This window comes from Geospiza fortis, unplaced genomic scaffold (genome assembly GCF_000277835.1).
Source record: "Geospiza fortis unplaced genomic scaffold, GeoFor_1.0 scaffold195, whole genome shotgun sequence".
Classification (NCBI taxonomy): Eukaryota; Metazoa; Chordata; class Aves; order Passeriformes; family Thraupidae; genus Geospiza; species Geospiza fortis.
Window position 1 is genome coordinate 1,798,145 of NW_005054324.1, and position 23,227 is coordinate 1,821,371.

General features: G+C 35.4%; 1 protein-coding gene across 1 annotated transcript in view; it reads right to left on the reverse strand.

Annotated features, from left to right (window-relative positions):
- CTTNBP2 (cortactin binding protein 2) overlaps positions 1 to 20,370 on the reverse strand; it is a 64,572-nt gene extending 44,202 nt beyond the window's left edge. Inside the window, 2 exon segments of the mRNA XM_031056897.1 lie at positions 4,510 to 4,734; positions 20,268 to 20,370. Of these exon segments, the coding sequence (XP_030912757.1) occupies positions 4,510 to 4,734; positions 20,268 to 20,330 (288 nt within the window). The 5' untranslated portion in view covers positions 20,331 to 20,370.
- Between the last annotated feature and the right edge of the window lie 2,857 nt (positions 20,371 to 23,227).

The following is a 23,227-nucleotide window of genomic DNA, read 5'->3' on the forward strand; positions in this document are numbered from 1 at the left end:
GACAAGAGAGAGACTCTCCAAAGTCGTTTAATGCTTGTGATTCCTGAGTGATGGAGCTACCTGTTCTCCAAAAAATTGACATAAGACATAACATAAAGTCATCTAAATAAAGGAACCATACACAAGTAAGAGATGAGGTTTGCAAAAAATTTTTGAGGACAGAAATTACAGGGTTAGGTTTTATCTCTTCCTCCAACTGAAGGAGATTAGGTCCATCATAAACATAACTGGTATCCTGTATCTTGTTTTAACATTTATAAATAAGACAACTTTTTAGCACAGGCAGAAATATTTTCCTATACTTACTAATAGTAAAAAGTCTCATTGACATCAGTGATGTATAAGCTGCTGTTACTAAAATGCAGATAACAGATAAGAATAATTTTTCCCCTTATTCATATAACCATTGCCTCTAATTCATTTTGTCTACTGTTCACGCTTTTATTCACAGACCCTCTTCTAAAAAAGCACAGCAAAAATACGGCAATACACCATTTTATAAAACACCTATGAGGAAGAAACCATTGTGGGAAATGATACCTACATTTTAAAGATCATCTTGGTTTCAAATACTTCAAAACCAGTTTAGCAGCATAGGGGCTGCACTGGGGTTTAAGAGCTTAATGCCATGTTGACACTCCGCACAATGCTTTTCACAAAATTACACCCTCTTTCTTAAAAATGTTATCATAGACTTATAGAATGGTTTAGACTGGAAGGGGACCTTGAAGTTCCAAGTACTCTGCCACAGGCAGGCACACCATCCACTAGACCAGACTGCTCAGAGCCCCAACAATCAGTATTAAACATATGAAAAATGACGTATGGTATTATCAGTCCTTGCTAAACAAACTGTATCAGCAGTAATATCTCTTCAGTTCTGTTAATGGAAATACAGCTGCAAATTAAATTAACAAAATATTATAATGACACTGTATTTAGGAATGGTCCAAGCATAGTTTACAAGTGAAAAAAACCCTTATTTTTTCCTCAATGATTTCACTGCGTTTCAGTGGATCCAGCATTTGCATGGTTCACTTGAATTTCAAAACAAGGGGAGCATCCAACCATTTCTTTTCTTTGTTAAAATAGGTACAAATATCATGAGAAATGTATATAATTTCTGAAGTTTAGAGATGTATAAATATTATAGTGAAAATATTTTTTGTCAAACTTTCTATACTTTATTATTCAGCTATTTTGTTTTCAGATGAGCTTCTCATTCTATAAATTGTGTTGTGAAACTGTATTACTTCCAAATAATTACAAACAGATTTTAATATTTAACTGCCATGAAATCAGCTTACCATACTATTATAATACCTTACTTGTAAGCATTGCATCTAAAGGACAACTCCTTAATAAAAATGTAAATCCTCTATTTGATTTCAATATACAAAAGCAGCATTATTTTCTCATTTTACATTGTCTCCTATGTCTCTCTCCCTCCCTCTTGTTCTTTTGGCCGCATCATCTCAAATAGGGAAAAGCCTCTGAATATTTACATGGTATTTTTCCCTTTAGATGACAGATTTGGAACTAGCTGCAATTATTTATGAGTTTACAAACTAAGTAGAACCTGATTTTTCCAAAATGTACTATATGCTTACACTGTATCATATCAGTAATATAAACATCTGGAAATGAGTCCAAGAAGGGTTTGAAAAGGGGTAAAAAAGGATAGTGAGAAAAAATATAGTGTCCCATAAACAATTAACCAGCAAAGGCCCTTCAGAGGTGAGACAGCATACCTTGTAAGAAAATGTTGAGGAAGCTTGGCTTGCATAGTTTAGTGAAAAACAGACAGAGAGATATTCTAACAGTAACATCCTTTTGAAGGGCCCTTACAGTGATGACAAGAGTAAAATTCATCTTGGTAATGGCAGGTGGGGCTCCATAATAAAAGGTTACAGAAAAGAAAACTTGCCCTTTGAGAGGCTCAGTCTCAGAAAAAAGTTCTTCACAAGGACACCAGTGCAGAAAATATGCAGTATTGCCATTCCTGGGGGTTTTCATGACTAAGCAAGACAAATTTACAGATGACCAGATGTACTGATGATGATGATAATCTGCTTTAAGCAGAAGGTTAGAAGAAATTACACCAACAGGCCTTTTTCAACCCACGCTTGCCTTTCTTTGAGCATGCATCCCAATACTAACTCCTCTGCAAACTCTCAGCAAATCAAGAACTGTCATTTTGATGATCTGTTTTGTGTTCCCAGGAAAACTCAAAATTAATTTTCACAGCAGGTCCAAGAAAAGCATTCAAAGAGATGGAAGAGGATGGAGACTTAACACAAAGCAGATGACATCTGAGAGTGAGATGTTTGTATATGGTAAGCCTTACAGTCCTTCGTGCATCTCCTTGATTTTTCTACATGCTGGTATATTTTTATGCCTTGTTTTTTGTGATCAAATGAAAATTTTATTCATAGAATACTTTTGAGGTGATTATATTCAGAGATATCAAGTCCCCCCCAGAATAAGAGTTCACTCTGAGTCTGTTTAAAGTTCAGTAATACCCAGAGAAAATAAACACAGCTGTACACAGACTTCATTATTTAGATTGGGACAGTGAACCAATTCCAAACACAAAGATAGAGGCATCACACATTTAGAGAAGGAGGAACCACTTTTGGAGGGAGGGGCAGCAGCTGGCTTGTATTTAGGTTACATTTGCCGAGGCTGGTTTTTTCCCTTGCACTGTGTCACCCTACCTTGATGAACATTTTTTGAAGTCCCTCAAAATTCCTTCATTACCCTCTTCAACAGAAGGATTTGAGATGAAGAACAGACAGAAAAATGTGGAATGGAGGGAAGGTAAAACACTGAATGAAAGGTTTGTGAATGCATGGAGATGTCTGAGAGACACATCATCTGTTTCCACAAACCCAATGAGTTTAAGAGTGTCTTGCACAAATAGCATTTCTAATGGAGATTAGAAGAGGAAGGTGTACTTCAGTAGACAGTCATGCACACAGCTGCTCAACACCATGTAGTTTGTTTTCAAGTCCTTAAAATTAAGATTTAAAGAAAAAAAAGCTGATGTATTCCTCTAGAAGGCAAAAGACAAAAGCATCCTTTCCTGTACAAACAGACTTACAGATACAGACTTTGGTAAAAAAAAAGACAAAAAGGGACAAAATTTGAATTTACATATTAATATACTGATATATTCCTAATATGTGAGCCCATCTTAGGTGCATGTATCTGTCCCTATAATAAAAGCCAGAGATAAATGAAGAATTTAGGTACAAGAATAGACTTGTGGCCCTGCACTGAAACAAGAAACTAATTCCACTGTCCTGGCAGATGCGTCAGGGTTTCTCCCAATATCCTTTTTCAGTCAGAGCAAGTAAGCTTGTTTGCCTTTTCCTATTTTTATATTTACTGAAAAAGCTTATGAGAAAAAAAATTAATACTTAAGAGTTCTCCAAAACAAGTGTGAGGTACATATAATAGTTCATTCCACATTAAACTGTTTGAAGACTTACATATCATAGTGATATCCTTTTTCATATAATCTGTTTTCCTGAAGTCTTAACAGAGCAATGATGCTTAAACTAAACAAAAAAACAGAGCTAAAGTAACAACAAAATGTTTGCTGGTTTAATTTAAGCAACTTCCAGCACTTTTGCATGCATGTTTTTTCCCAAAGAGCAATCATTACGAAAATCAATTTTATGTCAATTGTCTTAGCCTGTTTGCTGTTTGGGGGTTTTTAAGTCAATGTAAAACTGCCACCAAAAACCTGTATCACAGCAGTAGACATTCTATCCATCTTATATGAAGATGACTAAACACATAGAGAGCATTTTTTTCTCTATTTATTCAAAAATACTGTGTGTAGATTAGTACTTTATACGACTGTTTCATCTCTTTCCTCTCAGAAACCCTTCCCCAACATATTCATATTTAGCTATGTTTAAGAAATGTATGGCTTACATACTGGTGAAATACATGCCACCAACCAATCATTCACTTTCAAAATGACACTGTTTATCTTCAATCTGGCACTTTTTTCTGCAATATAATTGTTCCAAAATTATTTTCTTTTTACAGTAAATGTTCTTAATATGCAAAAAAGTATTTTTAGAGGCATAAAACATTTTTACTGATTTATGAAATAGAGCCACCTAATATAAAAATAAAATAAATTATTTACTTTATTCAGGTTAGAATGAAAATAGGTTCTCAAGGCTTCAACAGTATTGGTTTAAACGTGTCTTGCGATGATGTTCAGTTCACAGTGAGCTATATACGTATATACCCACTGTATCAACTTGTACCAGTTATATTTAATTTTTTCCATAAATAGAGCTAAAATCACAGAACAAATGAAGTGTGCATAAAAAATATCACCAGAAAGCCAGCACCTCACCCTATATGAAAATTAAGTGGCAACATTTTAACACTTGTAATGTTAATCAAGAAAAAGATGCAAATTAAAAATGTGACATGAAAGAATAAATCGGGAGAGGGAAAAGGAAAAAGTCAATAGCAGGATACCTTCTTTTGTCTGTTTTCAGCAGCAGCCAACTGAGCTGACATTCTTTCTTGCATTTTCCTGCAGTGAGCCATAACAGCCTCTAAAATGGACAGAGGGTTCATGCATATTGGCTTCTTTTCTTTATCACCAGCACCTGCCTCAAAGTCTCTCTGCAGAGCCAGAAATGGGTCGCTCAGATTAAATCTTCCATATCGCTCCTGGATAAAAACCTCTTTGCGCCGGGCCTAAGAGAAAAAAAAGAAAGCAAACTAAAAACAGAGAAATAAAATGCATTCTTTGAAGTACATCCTCATACAGAAGAAACTTACACTACAGGAAAAGCAACATACATAATTTAAAGTTTTAAAATATTTTCTTTAGGTATTCATGTACAACCTCTAAAAGAAAAATATGCCTAAAAAATCAGAAAAACACCCACAGTGCAGGGAAACACTGTCAAGAAAGAGGAATCATCAAAAAATAGGGAAAAACATTTCTCTGCAACTTTGTTCAAATTCTGTTTTGAAGAATGAGCAGAAAAAAAAAAGGAAGAATAAAGTTCTGATATACAAAAGAGAAAGAGGAGAAAGAGACCAAATACTTACCCAATGGGTTAGCACATCATTTGGAAAGCTTGAAGTTAAAATTTTAACATATGAAAAGTTTATGAATGATAACACACACTTCAGGGCATGAGAAAACAAAGAGGAATGTATGAACTATGTTAGAAAAACCCCTCAAAGACTAACTACAAATTAAAAACCTTAGTGAATGCCCAACTTTTTTCTATATATTGTCGACAAAATTGAAATGTTCTCATAAATGAGAATTTGTCTGGAAAAGAAACAAGTGGGCCTACATATTCTGATGCATGAAATACTTCTAGTTTGCTTTTCACTGTGATAGTATAAATAGAAAATCTTTATTAAAAAGGCCAAGTCTTTGGAACATAATTTCAGAAAAAGCTGACAGAGTTCACTCAGCCCTAAAGTCTAGTTTGGCTTACAAAGTCAGGTAGTGACTGATTGAAGAGATAAAAATAATAGATAGAACCTAGTTATTTTTTATAAACTGCCTTGCAAGTAACCCCCAATTAGTCTAATCATTCTTGTATTTTAATCCCTTAATTTATAACTTATAAAATACAAAAGCTAGTTCCAAAGGTAATATTACAGGACTAGGAGGAGAGACTGTATCTGTAATTTGTGGTTCTATAGGATGAAGTTACAGGACAGTATGTAGCTTAGGAATTCAACCTTCATGGAAAGGAAACCATCAAAACCAAAAGCCCTACCATAAATGGATTACATTGCTAATTGGCCAAGCAAGATGATAAATCCAAGCAGGTTAAGAATTTAAAGAAAGGGATTCACAGTCCATATATAAATTATCAACAACTTAAAAGCCACTTAGTTTATATAAAGTGAGATGTCAAAGTAAAGGACAAAACAGATGTAGCAGGTCTGCTGTAAGTCCAAAAAGAAGACCACCAAGAGCCCTCATTGTTAAATCCAAAGAAAAAGCCAAGATGATTAACTGACCTTAGAGGCAAAGGCATAACCTGTGCCTTTACAGAAAGACATTGCCAGCCAGTGAAATAATGTGTATTTTCAATTTTTTTCTATGACCCATGAATAACTGTTCTCTTGGCACATACTAAATGCATGTAATATGAATATATTCTTTGAAATGTTTTCTAACATGCACGGTAATTAATAAAGCAGGGCAAAAAGATTCAGTGTGCACCTGCCAAAATAGCAAGATGACGAGGTTCAGATTCATTAACCAAGAAAAGGATGAAACTACATAGTAGGAATTATCTGAATGAAAATCAAAACCAGAATTAAGTGGCTATGGGAGAATGTGGAAGGTAAACACTGGAAAAAACAATCGGTCTCAAACAGCACATGGTTTGGGCTGACTGACTGGCTGAAGCCGTAACTGCACAACCCCAAGCACATGGGAAAACAGACTGGCAACTCTCAAACTATAGACAGCAAAGTCATCTAAAGATGCTTCCAACTCAAAGGGGAACAAAATGTATGTTAAAACAAATGCTTCCATGTCTTTATACAAGGACTATAAATACACAATACAATAATTGGGTGATTTCATGGGATGAAAATACATGATTTATAAAGAAGGTACTAGAATAAAAGACAAAGCAAAAACTTGATAGAAGGGAGATGATGAGTATTTTCCCGAAACTTAGGCACAAAGTGACAGAAAGACAAATGAGGCTTAAGGATTTTTACCGGATTCCTCTAGCCTCTAAATAATACTTCTGTCCCTTTGCAAATCAGTAAAGTACATCCGATGGGAGAAACAGAAATGTTAGAATTTTTTTTCTCCTATATTGTCTTTCTTTGCTGAACTTCAAGTCATAAGAGTTAGTAGCAATATTACAATATCTGTTTTTCAGGAAAGCCATTATCTGTGGAACATACAGTCTCAAGTTTTCTCTCCTAAATCTGTATCAACAAGAATCTGAAGGATTGGGCTGTTAAGGTAAACTGCTTCCTTTATGATTCTTTCAAGGAGCCTGTCTCCTACTACATACAGCAAGACACCTCATTCATCCTGCGCCAACCTTTTTCAAGTTATCTGCAAGCTACCTCACAGAAATTTTCACTTCTTAACCTGACCTTTTTGCAGTCACTGACCCCATTTATCGACTGGCAAATGAAGATGGGCAGTGGGGCGCACAGGGAGAGAACAAAATGAAAATGGCCTGTGGGTAAAGCTGCAAATCCAGTATAAGAACTGGTCTGTAACTATTTGTTTCTTGCATTCCACTTCAGAAGAAAACAAACATTTATTTTCAATAACCAAATAGAGAACTATGAAGTTTAATTAGACTTTTTCCACCTGTTATTGAAACAAGAATGTAAGGGATCAAGGAGGTCTTCAAATAATATACCTATTATTGTAGACTTACAGCTGAAAGCATAAAGCTAGGAAAAAGAAATATTATCAATTAATGGAAAAAAGAAATAAGCCAAAAAAATTAATCACATAAGCTACATTACTAGTTTTACATCCTTAAAAATTTATATTGATATTAGTTGCATACATTCATTGAAATAAGCTTTCATAATTAGCAACATAATTCACATAAGCAATAGAGCTTTTAAGGTCAATACAGTATTTTCCCCACTATGTATCTCAGAGTTTCCTCTTCATTTATCTGCCAAGTTAAGAGAGCTCAGCAGGTCCAAATCTTCCATGCAGCAACTGATGATAAACATCAAAAATAGGACTGCATGTCCTACACTGCTGGGGAACAACGGAACTGAATTAAAGCTGCCCCAGAACCCTTCAACAAAATTTCCTTCCTTTCAAGAGCATTTGTTGTTCTGATTAATTTCCTTTTCTACATTTACGATAATTGTTTCAACAGATGTTGACAGGTTCATATTAATATTTTCTCTTGACATATGAATTAGGGAGTGGTAAAAAGTTTTCTAAAACTAACCAGTACAGAGGAGGAGGCAGTAAAAGCTTATTTTATATATGATGTTAAAGATGAGGGTGAGCCCTTCATTCTAAATAAAACCAAAAGGGTAATTGATTTTTTTAAAAGAGGAAGATGTCTGAAAGAGAACATGTTTATAAATCTTCTTCAGTGAAATTATATAGTTTCTTTAAGTGATTTTTTGTAGCTATTCAATTAGGCAAAGAGAATTATCAATGAGTATATACTCACAATAAAAGCAGTACTTTCAGACACACCGTAAAATATCAGATTGGAGGATATCATGCCTTTCTATGATGAGTTAAGAATGAGTCTTTAAAGAATGCCAGCAATTTTCATACACAGTTGAGTCTGGGGGCTTTGTTAGTTTTTTTTTAGTTGCCTTTTTCTAAATGCAGATCGAAATGAATGTTTTCAAAGTATTGTAAGATGCTACTTCGATATAAAGTTGTATAGGAAAAATTAAAAATGGAAATGCAAACATCAGTGACTGATGAAATAGAATCTTGCAGCATGATTTCTGTCAATGAGCATGTGATCAATTTCTCCTTACAATTTTAACTGCCATCTAAATTCCTTTCTTCAGCACAGTGACAGTACATACCCATGCAAAATCTACAAGGGAGTTAAATTTTAATGAATTCCATACTATATGAAAAATATTTTACCAACACATTCAAATGTTGATTTCCATGTTAAATGTCAAGTATAAGACAAAACACTTGTCTGTCCATTTTAAGGAAGGAAAAATGGAAATTGCCTGGACAAAACTGACAATCATAACAGGCCACTAGTTCAAAAAGAGTGAAAACAGTAGAATTGAGAAATTGGAGGATACAAACAACAAGTTAAACAAAACCAGCATACAGGTTGATTATGCTCTAACAGACCTAAATATTTGTTCTGTACTATAAGGAGATGCTCTTTATGGATGACTGAGCAGTACCATGAAAGAAGTCAAGTCATTTGGTAGAGGTGCTAATAAAAAAAAGAAAATATACTCAGTAATTTTCAATGTGAGACACACATACTCTTAAAAAGCATTCAAACCTATCTTGGAGAACTATCTCGTAACAGTCATAAGGCATGCAAATACATAAATGAAATGTGTTACATTACAGTAAACTGCATGAGATGTAAAGTTTTCCTATAAAAGTTATCCCAAGCATGAAACTAATATCTAAAAGCTGCATTATTCTCTCATTTAAAACAACACACAAAATTTAAAGAAAAATTTATAATTTGCAAAGTATCCCTGTCTCTCAGAATCATATAGCTTTAAATCCAAGCTTTTAAAAAACATTTTTCAAGGTAAAAAGACAGCTCTGAATAAAAGAGTGTGTGTTGTTTTAGAAGGCTATTCTATTCTCCTATCCTTAGGAGATTTTCTGTTTCATGCAAGTATCCAAAAATAATAGTGCTTTGGAAAAAGCTGTATAATTCTCTTTTCTCAGCTTTAAAAAGCATTCTTGATAAAAGCACAAAGTGCCAAACAATTAATTCAGATCTCTGTGTACAGAAGGACAAACATTTAAGTAACATTTAAACAATCCTGACAAGTACTGACATAGAATTTTACAACCAAGGTAATGATCAAGCCTGAATTTTCTTAGGGGTCTAACTCCATAAAAGGAGAGTATCATCCAGTGACACCAGATTATTACCACAATATTGATAACCTCCTTCTTTTTCTCTCTGTTACTTGACAAAAACCTCCATGAAAGGAAAAGTACAGACAGGACAGACAGACATATGCTTCCAATTCTTCATTATTAATTTTCTCCCGTAGAGTACTAAAAACTCACTATTTTGAGGTTGCAGATTTTAAAAGGAAAATGCCATACTGAAAGGCTAAGATCAGTTACTAACAGATCAATCCCAACAAGAAAAAAACCAGCACAGTGAATATAAAATATTCTTCACACAATGTAAAAGGTGAAATTCAGGCCTTGCACTAAGTTTCTAAATGAGGAAAAAGAAAAAGTTCAAAGTCATGAAACAACATGTGGTTTTGATTGAGAAGAGCAATCTAGATATTCCATATAAAGATTACACAAGACCTATTTTATGACAGCTTTGTTGTCTGGTGCTTAAACATTTGAAAATTATAGGCCAATATTTTGTCAGGAAGTATCACTGTTTGATGCTCTGATTATCTAACCGCCCAGACATTTATTTCTGAAAATAATACAGATTTTATCATACTGATAATGAGTGTCAGCTGATAGAAGAGACTTGAGCTCTCTGGTTACTTTAAATAACCATTTGTCATCTAGACTTTTTTTGCATGTTCAAATTTATAGTTGAAATTCATGCAAATCAATTCATAATTCTTTGCCTGGAAATCTGTCAGAAATTCTTCTGAAGTGCTGAAGGAAATCTGACTTAATCTCTAACCAAAATAGAGCACTTTAACCTTCATGCTTAGCAGTTAAAAACAAAGCTTCTTCAGCTCAGTAACAAAACATATCAAAGACATAACACTAAAACTTTTACTAAATCAATCTGTGTTTCTGTTTGAGTATTGACATGTTCATATTTTCAAGTTATCAAAATCGCAGTTAAGATACCATCCCGGATTACTTCATGGCAATTAAACTATTACCAAGCCTTACATATTTTAATTAAAAAGTATGCAAGTTATGTATTTATAATGCCATCATCAGGCAGAGGCATCATGAATTGACAGAGGGAAAGGGTTGTTTAGCTTGTTCAATATCCTTCTGTGCAGAGGCAACCACCTCATGGATGAAGGGAAGGCAGTGGATGTAGTTTTCCTGGATTTTAGTAAAGCTTTTGATACTGTCCCTCACAGCACCCTTCTGGACAAGTTCTCCAGAAGTCTATGGAATGAGTAGGTTCACAGCTGGGTGAAGAACTGGCTGAAGGCTTGCCGTGATGTAGATGTACACCAGTCAGTGTACACCTGGCTGGTGACTGCCATCAGCAGTACTCCTCAGGGCTCAATCCTAGGGACACTTCTCTTCCACACATTCATTCAGCAATGATCTGGATGCAGGAGTCAAATGCACCATTAGCAAAATTGCTGATGACACCAAACTGGGAAATGCTGTTGACTTGAGGAAAGGAGCAGCCCTGCAGAGAGGGATCTGAGGGGGCTGCTGCCAGCAGGATCAACGTGAGTCAGCTGCGTGTGCCCAGGCAGCCAAGAGGGCAAACCCCATCCTGGGCTGATCAAACACAGCATCAGCACCAGCTGGGCAAAAGGGGCGATTATCCCACTCTATTCAGCTTTGGAGCAGCCTCACTGTGAGTGCTGTGTGCAGTTCTCGGCTCCACAGTTTAAGGAGAATGTGGAGGGGAGCGAATGCATCCAGAGGAGGGCAACAAAGCTGGTGAAGGGGCTGAAAGGAATGTCCTGGGAGGTGGGCAAGGACTCTGCGCTTATCAGATCTGGAGAAATGAACACTGAGGGGTGACCTCATTGCTCTGTATATATTCCCCAGGATGCAAAGGGGAGAGGGAGGGGCTACTCTCTCTCCCTGAGATTCATTTAGAGGAAACACAGGAATGGTTCAAAATTGCACCAGGAGAGGTTCAGACTGGACATTAGGAAGCATTTCCTTAGTAAGATGGTGGTTAAACACTGGAACAGGCTTCCTAGAGAGGTGATCAATGCCCCAAGCCTGTCAGTTTTCAAGAGGCATTTGGACAATGCTCTTGAAAACACACTTTATCTTTTGGTCAGTACTGAAACTGAAACACACTGACTTTTGGTCAGGCAGCTGGACTAGATGATCATTGTTCATATCCTTTTCAACTGAAGTAGTCTCTTCTATTCACACTATAGATTTATTTGAGGCAGATTATGAGAATTCAGTGTTTTCAACTTATTTTTAATATTCACTGGAAGGTAAACTCTGAGAGCAATATGTATTACCTCCAAGAAGAATTTAATTATTGATACTACCCATAGCGAAAAAGATGAATGAGCAAACACATTTTACTAGATTTTTGGATTGATAGAAAGGCACATTTTAAAATAAACAACACTGGATTTTACATCTTGGATTTTATGCTGTTTGTTAAAACTTCAAAGCAATTTTTCAGCTAGAACTCCTTTAATAGCATTACAGTTAGCAATTTTAAAATTTCCACATAACAGCTTATATCTCCAAAATATGTAGCTAAAATTTTACTTTGCTACCTCACCTCAGTGCTAATTCACCATAATCACTGTTACTCTATTTTCTCAAATTTTTCATTTATTAATAAAAATGAAACTCTGTCTGTAGTAAGAGACCTAGCGGTAAGTATTTTTTACTACACTGACAGAGCTTCTAAGACCTATGCCTCTCTCTGTGAGAGCAGCAGGTGGAAGGATCTGTCCACCATTTGAACAGCATCAAAATAGAGTGGGAGGGAGAAATGCCTGGGAACACGTACACCCACGCACAACAAAAGTAATCTAAACTGTATCTTTTGAAAGGTGTTGAAAAGGACTGCAGTCAAATCTCTTGTCTTATTCACAATTATTTTTGACAGATTATTACCATATTTTTTTTGGAAGAACCAAGGACAAACCTTACACCTTATACATTTCTTCTTCAGCAACACTAACATGAAGAGACACACAAACCAAGGCAAAAAGTTATGTACTCAGTTGCACTTGAGCGTTGCTATCAGTGAAATTACCTGTACCATTTAAAGGCATAGGGAAAATCTGTTCCCTGAACTAGAAAATGGAAAATTTTGGGTAATACAACATAGATAACAGATGACCCAGTTACATTTTTCATTGTCAGTAATGTGGGTAATGATGGCAAACAGAAAAAATATTTCAAATAAGTCACATTTGTATAATTCACAAAGATCACAGAAATGGAGAAACATTAACATCATGTTGTGATATTTTATTATTATTGTTATTGTTACAAATAATGTGTGCATCTATTTCTACCCACTAGTTTATGTTGGATTACGCAGAAAGATCAAACAAGGGTGGGAGAAATAAAGTGGGAAAAGCAAAACAATTATCCAAATAAAAAATCAGCAGAATACTTTCAGGTAAATCGGTAGGATCACGCCTGCCAACAATAGAGATATTCAGATCTTGTGTGAGAAACAAAAGGAGATTATGATCAATTCAACAGTCACTGCTGCAATGAAGAGTGAAAAGGCTGTTTGCAATGCAAGGCCATAGAATTTCACACTAGAAAACAAGCCTCATAGTTTCATACTTGTGTTCTCCAGCATTGGGAGAGTCTGGAATAAAGGTATTTACCTGAGTAGTGAAGCAACACAGATACAGATGGTTTAGGAAAAGCTTAATGGCCTCCTTTGGTAAACAGCAAATAACTACCACAAGAAGTTATTTAATATGACTGAAAGCTTATTTTGTCAATAAATTCTAGAAGTGGCCTTTATATGTGTCAAAATAGCAGGACCACTGAGATCATCAAAGTTACTTGGTCCAGGGATTGCTGCTGCCACCAGCCCAACATCTATTGGAAAAAGTGAGACTTGATTCCATTCATAACAAAGTGTACACTTACACAATTACTACTATAAAAAAATGAATGTAAGTAAATATAACGCCATGTAAAGTAACAGAATATATAAACCATAATCAAGTAGGGGCAAATCAAAACCTGAACATTAAGGCTGTAATAAACAATGCCTTTTCAATTAGGTTCAAAGAGCATGCTTCATTAGTCTAAAACTTGAACAGATGTAGAAACAGTTTCAAACTAAATACTATAAACAATAATTTCATCCAATAACCTATCTGAGGTTTATCCCTATTTCATAATTTCCTTGAAATCCATTTTAAATAGCTTGCAATAGTGAAATACCAGATTTTGACTGACCCATCCAGAAAAGTACACTAAACTCTTATTAGGCAAGTAAAAATTCTAAACATAACCAGACACGTTGAACAGGTAAATACAAACTATATTTAAGAGAAGAGAAAATGGATAAACAGCCATCATTAAATTCAATAAATCAAAAGTAGTTAACAGATAAGCAAAGACATAATATGCAGAGATGAGAAAGAACAATCTGCAGATTATTAGCTCCCAAAAATTTATTACAAATTAATTTTATGCAAAGAAATTACAATATGCAAAAATGACAATGCAAATAAGGCATTATCTGACTGCTATTTCATGGTTCACTTCTGCCACCAAGACCAACAACTGCCATCATACTGTCTACAACAATAACCTTCTGTTACACACAGTTTAACATCTTCTGCTCCTCCTTCTACAGAGTTACCATTTTCCCAAGACACCTGGCTACAAAACAGGCTGCCTTACTAGCTGCCAGAAACCTTCAAAGCCACCTTCTGTGCGCTGTTACTCCATTCTGGGTTCACAAGATTCATATGCATAGGAGAAATTCGAATTCACATTTTAGATTCCCAACTAAGAACAATTACTGCACATAAAGGTCTACAATTTATAATATTTGTAGCTCCCTTTGGCAGATTACACTTGATATATGTGCAATTTTTCTCCCTATCAGTCAATTTGAGAGCAACTAAATTAAGGATTCATTCCATTTTTCCAGATATCTCCCAGATTTCTTCCCTTCTAACCCCAAAATTAATTCTAGAAGTCTTATTGTACAATTCTTGCTGACTTTGTGCAGTAGTTCAGGATAAAAAAAACTTTATTCACAAAAAAATTGATAGTTATTGTGTTGGTAATAACTCTATTTTAATGTTTAACTTTCAGTGTACAGACAAAACCAAGTATCACCCCATGACAAGATGCAAAAGACAACAAATAACATTAAAAGTATATGGAAACTCTAACTCATAAATCAAAATTTTTTAACCCAAAATCTCAGCCTACAGTAGGCAAAAGTCTGTCTTGGCCAGCTGAAGGAAGCCCTTTAGCTAGACAGGACTCACTGGTAAGCACACATGTCAGAGTAGGCAAGTACAGCTTGCAAGTATCTACAGCTCTCGTGCAATTTTTTTTTTCCAAGGAACAGCCTATGCATTACTGAAAATGCAGCTGAGCATGAAAGGCCACACATTCTGCAAAGAAATTCCAGTATCGTTCCCAATTACAATCCAAAAATCTAACATAACTATACAGTATACTCTTGTGATAAACTATGATGCAAAAGTGATACACCTACTTTTGCCAGTTATCATCAAAACAGTTCATGTTTTCAATGAGGTTAAAATAAAAGTACACTGTTGAGTGTTTAATCATTGTGGATCAAAATTTAAAGACGAGTTTACCAATAAAAGCCTTCCACAATGCACAGCCCAGGACTTGAAAGCAAACTCGCTTAAGGCAAAAATGCAATCCATCCTTTGGGAAGAAAAAGGCCCCATGTGCCACGGTCCTGCTTTTTTGGAAGAACAAAGAAGTCTTACTTAGGACTAGCTGCTGTCAGTTCAGCTGACACAGTCCAAGAGTAATCTGTGAGGCAAATCAAAGCAAAGTTAGGTGGAGACAATGGGGACAGTTTGTTCAAAAGCATCTTCTTGATCAGAATGCTAAGGTAGGTTCACTCAAGCAGCTCATTCACACACACTTATAACAGATATGTAAAAAATGGCCTTTATCATTATGAACTCCAATACTTATAAGCTACTCATAATTTCTGAAAAAATCTCATCATTCTAAAACAAGTGAGCCTTCTGTGATCCTCCCTTTGGGAAGACTTGTGTTAAAATACTGAATTTCTCAAGCAATTGAATACTGACACCCCAGTAATTCTAAAATGATTAACAGGAGAGCTGGAACCTGAAAACTGGCAGTCAATATACTATGCATTAGCTATGTCAAAAAAACATTGTGCAAATCTACACAGTAATCATTATATTCTCTTAAAAGCTGTTAATCCTTTTAAATCTTGCATTTTTAGACTGTAAGATTTTTAAATAAAGCTAATAGAATGGGTGACTAAACTTGAATGTGAGCATGAGGTATTGTTACAGGATGCATTATTTTCTTTCTTTTGACCTACCTATTTCATTACATTAATATTTGTACCTTCATTACAGAATTCTTCAAGAACTCATATACTTTTGCTAAGGCAAGTCACAAATTATCTTACATGGATTTCTACTTGGACATAATAGAGAAACTATGATTTATTTGTAGCTCCACTGATTAAACTGCATGCCTGACAAAATGCTTAGATTCAGGGAGATAAAATTCAGCCAGAACTAGCTTCTACACCAGTGATTTTTTTTCTTATTATCTTTTTATAAATTTAGGTAGTCTAACTCAAATTCTCTGAGCCATCAAATTAGCAAAGTCTGACTTTCCCTAGCTCTGTACTCTACAATTCCTATGTAGTGCTCAATAAAGGACAGCACAAATCTCTGCCTTCCCTTCAACTAAGGCCCTAAAAACAGTACAAATTTTCTTACTTAGCTGCCTGGTTTTATGACACTACCTATTTTTGAAATGTTTAGCCTTTTGTCGGATTTTTCAGAAACTGGGTGAAAGTTTAAACAGATGTTGGTACCAACACATATATAGAAAATAAGCTTTCATGTCTTAGAAAGTTACAGTAAAAAGTAAATATAGTAGGGCTTTCCAACACTGAAGAAACACCTATAACCAAGTTCACATTGCCATTCATATATTGTCTTCCTGACTCAGCCAGCACATATACAGAATCTGTTGATTTGGAGCTCACTTAAGCTCAGAAAAAAAGCTCACTGATACTGTAGTCAATTTTAATCAACCAAAAATATATCCACTGTTGGTATTGGCTGTTATTTTAGATATTTTTTTAATTCACTAGTGATTTTTCTCAACAACCAAATAAAGTTGTTCTAAATCCATGCAATGTGGTATATTAAAAAAATCTAGTATAGTAAAAATTAGTCTTTTTTTATTCGTATTAAATAACGTACACCACAGAAGCAAGAATACATTTTCAATTTACCATTTACCACCTAATGAAATCTACATAAGCAAATAAATGTGTTTGTACAATAAATAGAAATCCCAACTGAATGCGGCTTTAAAATTTTAGATGAAAAATAACCTACAAATGATTTAACTTTATGAGACAATTACCACAAAAAGCAGTATTTAGTATTTACAATCCTATCCTTGATAGCTATTACTACCACATCAATTCCTCATATGAGGGTCAATGCACATTAAAAAAATCCTCTAGAAAATAAACAGCCACAGCAACTACTTTTTGTCTGGGGAAAAAAAATTCAACAAATGAACACTGTATATGAGATCACAGTTGTGGGAGGCCAGACCTGTGCTTTGATTATATGGCCACATTACCTGCACATTAGGAATAAATTATCCCCTTATTACAGGCAGACAGTTTATTTGGATAATTGAGACAGATGGAGGCAGCGGCTATAGTTAAGTCTCCCTCCATCTTTAACTATATGGAGACTCAATAAAAATTAACCAGCAAGCTGTTTCTCATTAATGGAATAATTTTAATGATCTAAATGGTAATCTGAATCTAATTTTAATAGTAGCACAACCATGATCATGAAGCTACTAAAATACAGAAATTACAGATTCAAAAAAAAGAGAAATCATGTTCATCACTTGGTGTAGTGGTTATACAAAATCAGAGCGCAAATGAGAAAGATTTGCACAAGGATCCTTTGAGCTGAATTCTGATGCTCTTCTCCACAGTAAATTAAGTTATGATTTGGAGAATAAACGTGGAAATTTGACTGTAAGCATCATGAGGCTTACTTTTCCAAGTCTGTTGGTTTTCAAAGGGCTGAACTTGTCCAGCAACTTAAACTGCCCTGATTGATAATTACTTTAACTATTTTACACAGGAATCAGTTGTAAACAGATGACATCTGTGTATTTCTTACAAACTTCTTCTTGAAGTTTTGGTTTTGTTTCAAAAAGTGATCATCAAGGTATCTAAAATTTATATAAAATCCAATGGAAACTCTACAGCACATGATGAATAAAAGGCACAATAAAAAGAGTTAATTGTTATACATGACACTGGGTTTGATTCTTTCTAATTTATCATGTGGTACAAATTCCATTACCTTAATAAAAATCAACACTCTACCAACTAAACTTATCTTCCCTCCCCATCCCAGCCCCCAGGATGTTTAATTTAACAAGATTTCTTCACATAATCTCAAACTGCTGGCCTTTCACTTAAGAGGAAATAAAAAACACACACTCTCTACTATAGTGTTAGAAATTATCAGGCTCTGATCTATTATAGAAATTGGGCTTTGAAACAGCCCTGAGCTACTAGTAGGATTACAGAAACCCCACAACAAGCCAAGTCCCCCATCACACAAAAACACACTAACAAACTTTTACCAATTCTGAAACAGACCATCATCTCTTTTTTTAAATGTTAGTCTTTTCCCTTATATGAAAACAATTTCCTTCTTGCTTTAAGGATATGCAAACTGTGTATACCTGTTTGTTGCAGCAAATCAAAGTATTAAATCTGACACAATTCCACTGGAATTTTCTTGTTATACACTTTTGTATTTGGCTAGCTAGTTGTTTTTGTGTGCTGCTTGGAGAATTCAGCTGCTAATGCTGCTGACTTGCAGTTTCCCAAGAAGATCCAAAAGTATCATGCTACAACAAATCAGCCTACAGTTCTTCAGCAGGTATGGCTTCCAAGCTTCCCAGTACTGGTACTGCTAACAGGCAAACTGCCAGGAAGATTTGAGTTATACACAGAGCTTGTTTAGAGAAACTAGAAACTGAGAAACAGGAGAAAAAAACCAAAAAAACTACCAAACAAAAATATCCCATCGCCCCCAACTTTCAATATTTAAATACCTTATGTAAAATTGAACTACTTTTCATATTTATCTGTGTTAATAATCAAAATCCACTATATACATACATGCCATTTCAGCAGGTGCATCTGAATTTGATATAGACTTTTTTCTCCTGGGACTGCACTCTGCTGAATATTTAATGTTTATTGCATTTTCCCCCGTTTTTCCTCCATTTTGATCCATTTCAATATATACTTTTTTATATGTAGCATAGTAGCTTGTTCCTGAATATTTACTAGAAAAAATTGACTGAATTTTCTATTTGCATTCCTTCAAAGTTAGAAGAGACAAAAAAAAGAGATTCTGGATATGCTGTGCGCACTGTTTTCACTTTTACAAAACTTTACCTGGCAGACAGGGAAAATAAAATCCCTAGTCCAGGAAAATGACCCGTGAAATTGTGAAACAGCTAGATGAAAAGGCAGTACATTTCAACATAAGCATATTACTGAAGGCCAAACACAAAATAACTTCAAAGTGCAGTAATACTCCAGAAAAATATTGCTCCTGGTGTCTTATTGTCATTACAAAATGATAATTACATTCTATAAGAGAGATTTATAAAGCCGTCAGTTATTAATTCATGTACATCAATGTCAGCTACTTTAAAGCTCCATTTCAACAGGTGATCTGAAGACATCACAAAACAACTTAAAACTGAATAAAAATGCATTTACAATTGTTATTGTGAATTTCAAGAGGAAAATGTTCCCACACTACTTGATAATCATTATACACACTACTAAAAATTAGCACTAGGTGTATTTTATTACATTAAGGTTTAGCTTTACAATACTTTCAATACCTTGAAGAGTACAATTTCCCCTTATTCAACTATGAACTTATAAATATTTTTAAAACATAGAATACTGTTTTTCACCCAAACCTGCAGTCACTTAAAAAATAATATTTTAATAAATAATTAAAGTAGTTTTGTTTGTACATCTCCAAGCTTAGTTCCAACTAAGTTGCCTTTCAGTCTGCAATTTTCTGAGGCAGAAAACTAACCTTCACATGTGCTTAACAATAAAAATCTAACCAAATACTTGCAAGTGCTGTTAAAAGCATGTATCTTGTATTTCACCTTATATTAAAAAAGGCAAACAAACAAAAAAAGCCACAAAAATATTTGTCCCTACTTCCATTTCACTGAAAATGAAAGCACTGAATAGAGTGTATGACTGAATATAGCCCATCAGAACAAATTACAAATGGACTGATTTTTTCTTTGAAGTTATTCCTTCCTTTCACAAATAACAGACTTTAGAATATAAAATAATTTAAAGAGGAAGCAATATCACAGGTTTTTCACTTATTTGTTTGAAATTTTGTTGGTGTTTTAGACCAAAATTACATAGAATTACCAAATGGCTACAACTAAACAAAGATCTATTTTGTGATTACTGAGATTTAGTCAACCAAAACTTTAAAAATCACAACTTACTCCTCCACTAACAATGTTCTATGTACAGTATGGAGGAAGTGGCAAAAGAGAATTTAAAAAAAAAGCCTAAAAGAAAGCAAACCACAACAACTGAGTAACTTACCCGCAAGGCTTCAATCACGAGGTCTCGTGCTTCTAGTTCTCCTTCCATTACACTCAACAGCATTCTCAGCTCTGGCTTGCTCAGGTTATCCACATCAAACTCTCTTGTCTGTAAGAAACAAAACACTGATTGAGCACACTGACTATAATAGTTACTGTAATTTACTGTAAAACACAGATGTGTCACCATTCATCTATAGTTGTCAAAAGTTGGTGTCTTTATTTGTACTATACAAAGTCAAAATTAATAGCAGATAGTCTGATTATTTTTTTAAGTAAAGAAATTAAAGCTCTCCCATATTATATTGTTTCAAATTGTTGCAAGGGATCCGTCCTGCAATGTCTTGTGAATGATGAAGGTGAAATGGTAAAGTGGCTAACTTTGTGACTTTGTTCCCTTGTGCAGCTTCACAGAGGCTGAAACAATTGAACAGATGTGAAATAGCACTACAGGGAGGAAGGCAAGACAGGGGGGAAGGATCTTAACCACGGCACACCTAAGGCACCTGTGCAAACAGCTACCAAGTTACCACCACACACTGGGCTGAATGTGTACCTCTGAAGAACAATTTGTGAAAAGACATGAAGTCTTATGTGCATGCTTTACTTGCAGTCTCATTTGTTTGGCTGGAGGGAACAGTTCAGGTTTAGGAGGCACTAACATTCTTAGCAGCAATGTCCTTCCACTCCACAGTTACTAAGAATGGTGTAGGTCTGACTGCCACCCCGAGCAAGACAGGAGAACGGGTTTATACTGATGCATAAAATCACTGAGCACATACTCAGCGTACACTGGGAATATCAGCATGGCCTCTGTAAAATCTACTTCACCTCACAAACTGCTACAGTTCTGTAACAATGTCCAGAGGCACATGGTAAAGTGGATCCACTGGACACTAACATATTTGAATTTTCCAGAAGTCTTGGACAAGGTTCAGTATCCAATATTATACAGAAACTCCTATCCAAATGTACAGGAACAAAAGATACTTCATGGATAGGAAACAAACATCATGGGTAACAACCACTCTCCAAGATGGAAACAGGTAAGCAGGGGACACCTCTGGGACCACCCTTATTCAAGTTCTTCATCAATAACCCAGAAAAAGGATAGAGAAATGGCAGAGACAGCTATTTCATGTGGAAGCTGCCACATAATTCTTCACTTACAGGTGAACAACCGCCTTTTCCTGCTATATAAATCCCTGGTAAACCCATCTCAAGTACTGCATAAAGTCTTTATCTAAAAAGTGTAGAATTGGCTAACTAAAAGAATGAAGAGAAAAGGAGTAAGTACTATATGAAAAATCACTACAAAGCTGGAAGTCTTGATTTTGGAGGTGTGGTGAGGAAAATGTTATAATATTCACAAAATCACAAAGGTAGATAAAATGAATACAAATCTGTTTTTCGCCATCCACAATGCTAACACAAGTAGGCACTTAATGAATTTAGAAGGGGATTACTCTCAGGGAGAGAAAAAAAAATATTCCATGTGCTAGATTTAGCTGCCCAGATTGATTTTCAATATGCTATTATTCCCTGTAAGGTAAACACTAGACTCCTAGCTATGATGTAGATGTGTTTACTAGAAAGCCCTGCAAAGCAAACACTCAGCTATCTTCAGTGTGAAGTAATCTGTTGCTGTTACTGTGAAGTAATCACCAAATTAGGTGAGCAGTGTATGTGGGTATACTGTATTTTCTCCAAAGCACATACAATTTTAACATTCAGCTACTCAGAACTTAACTTCAGTAGAGAAAAATCCAATAAAGATTAAGACAAGTACCATTTCTACTTTTTCAAGGCTAGAGGATGGCAGAAAGTTGTTCTTCCCTCAGGCTAGAAGGCCATAGATCTAAAATACCCAAAAGCTGGATCTGTGTTAGTATTACTGTGTTACACTTTTACTTTGCAGTTAAAACACTCAGAGGTTAACAAATGGCTAGTGAGAACTCTGTGCCAGAGCTTTAGCTATTTACATGCAATATATGTTGGCCTGAGTTTCCTCATTCAGGTGAGTAACACGGATCAACCTCCCTGCACAAGCAGGGCCATCCCTGAGCACACGGCACAGGATTATGTCCAGATGGATCCTGAATATCTCCAGTGAGGGGGACTCCACAGCCCCTCTGGGCACCCTGTTCCAGTGCTCAGTCACTGCACAGTAAGGAAGTTCTTCCTCATATTCAGGCGGAACTTCCCATGCATCAGGTTCTGCCCATTGCCTCTCCTAGGACTGCTCGGTACCACTCAGCACAGCCAGGACTCCATCCCCTTGGCACCCTCCTTTCAGACCCTGATTAACATGGATGAGGTCCCCTCTCAGCCTCTCTTCTGAAGGCTGAAAAATTCCCTCAGTTTGTCCTCATAAGAAATGCTCCAGTCATGCTATTTCTATTAAGCATAACTGTTTTGAAGATGAGGCCATTCATTCTAACCAGAACTTTAGCCTGAACAACAGTTATCTTCTATTTTTGCTGCCTGGGTCAACTATTCCTGCAATCCAAAAAATAGCTCTTACTCTCCACACCAATGAATCAAGAGAAACAACCAGTTTCTCTAAAGGCTTTTTTCCAATATATGCTGCAGCAGCCTCTCACAGTGCTCCTCACAATTCTATACAATGCTCACTGATCTAAGGACACATATAAAATGAAAAGTCACTAAACTTATACAGCTTCTCATGTAACCTAGTGTCAGTAGATTTTACCTTACTGGCTGCAGCAGTTTTCATACTTGGCACTTCAAATTACTAAATTTTATTCAATCAGATACAAGGACCACTTATCCACCATCCTTCTTCTGCAAACCACTTCACAAAACCTAATACTTCAAGGATAGGAATTGGTTTCTTCATACAACTTCTTTTATTATAAAGTCTCCATTTTTCAGATGGAAAACTAATGCAGGGATATTTTTTTTCCAAAAATAGAAAGCAAGTAATAGAGGGACACCCAC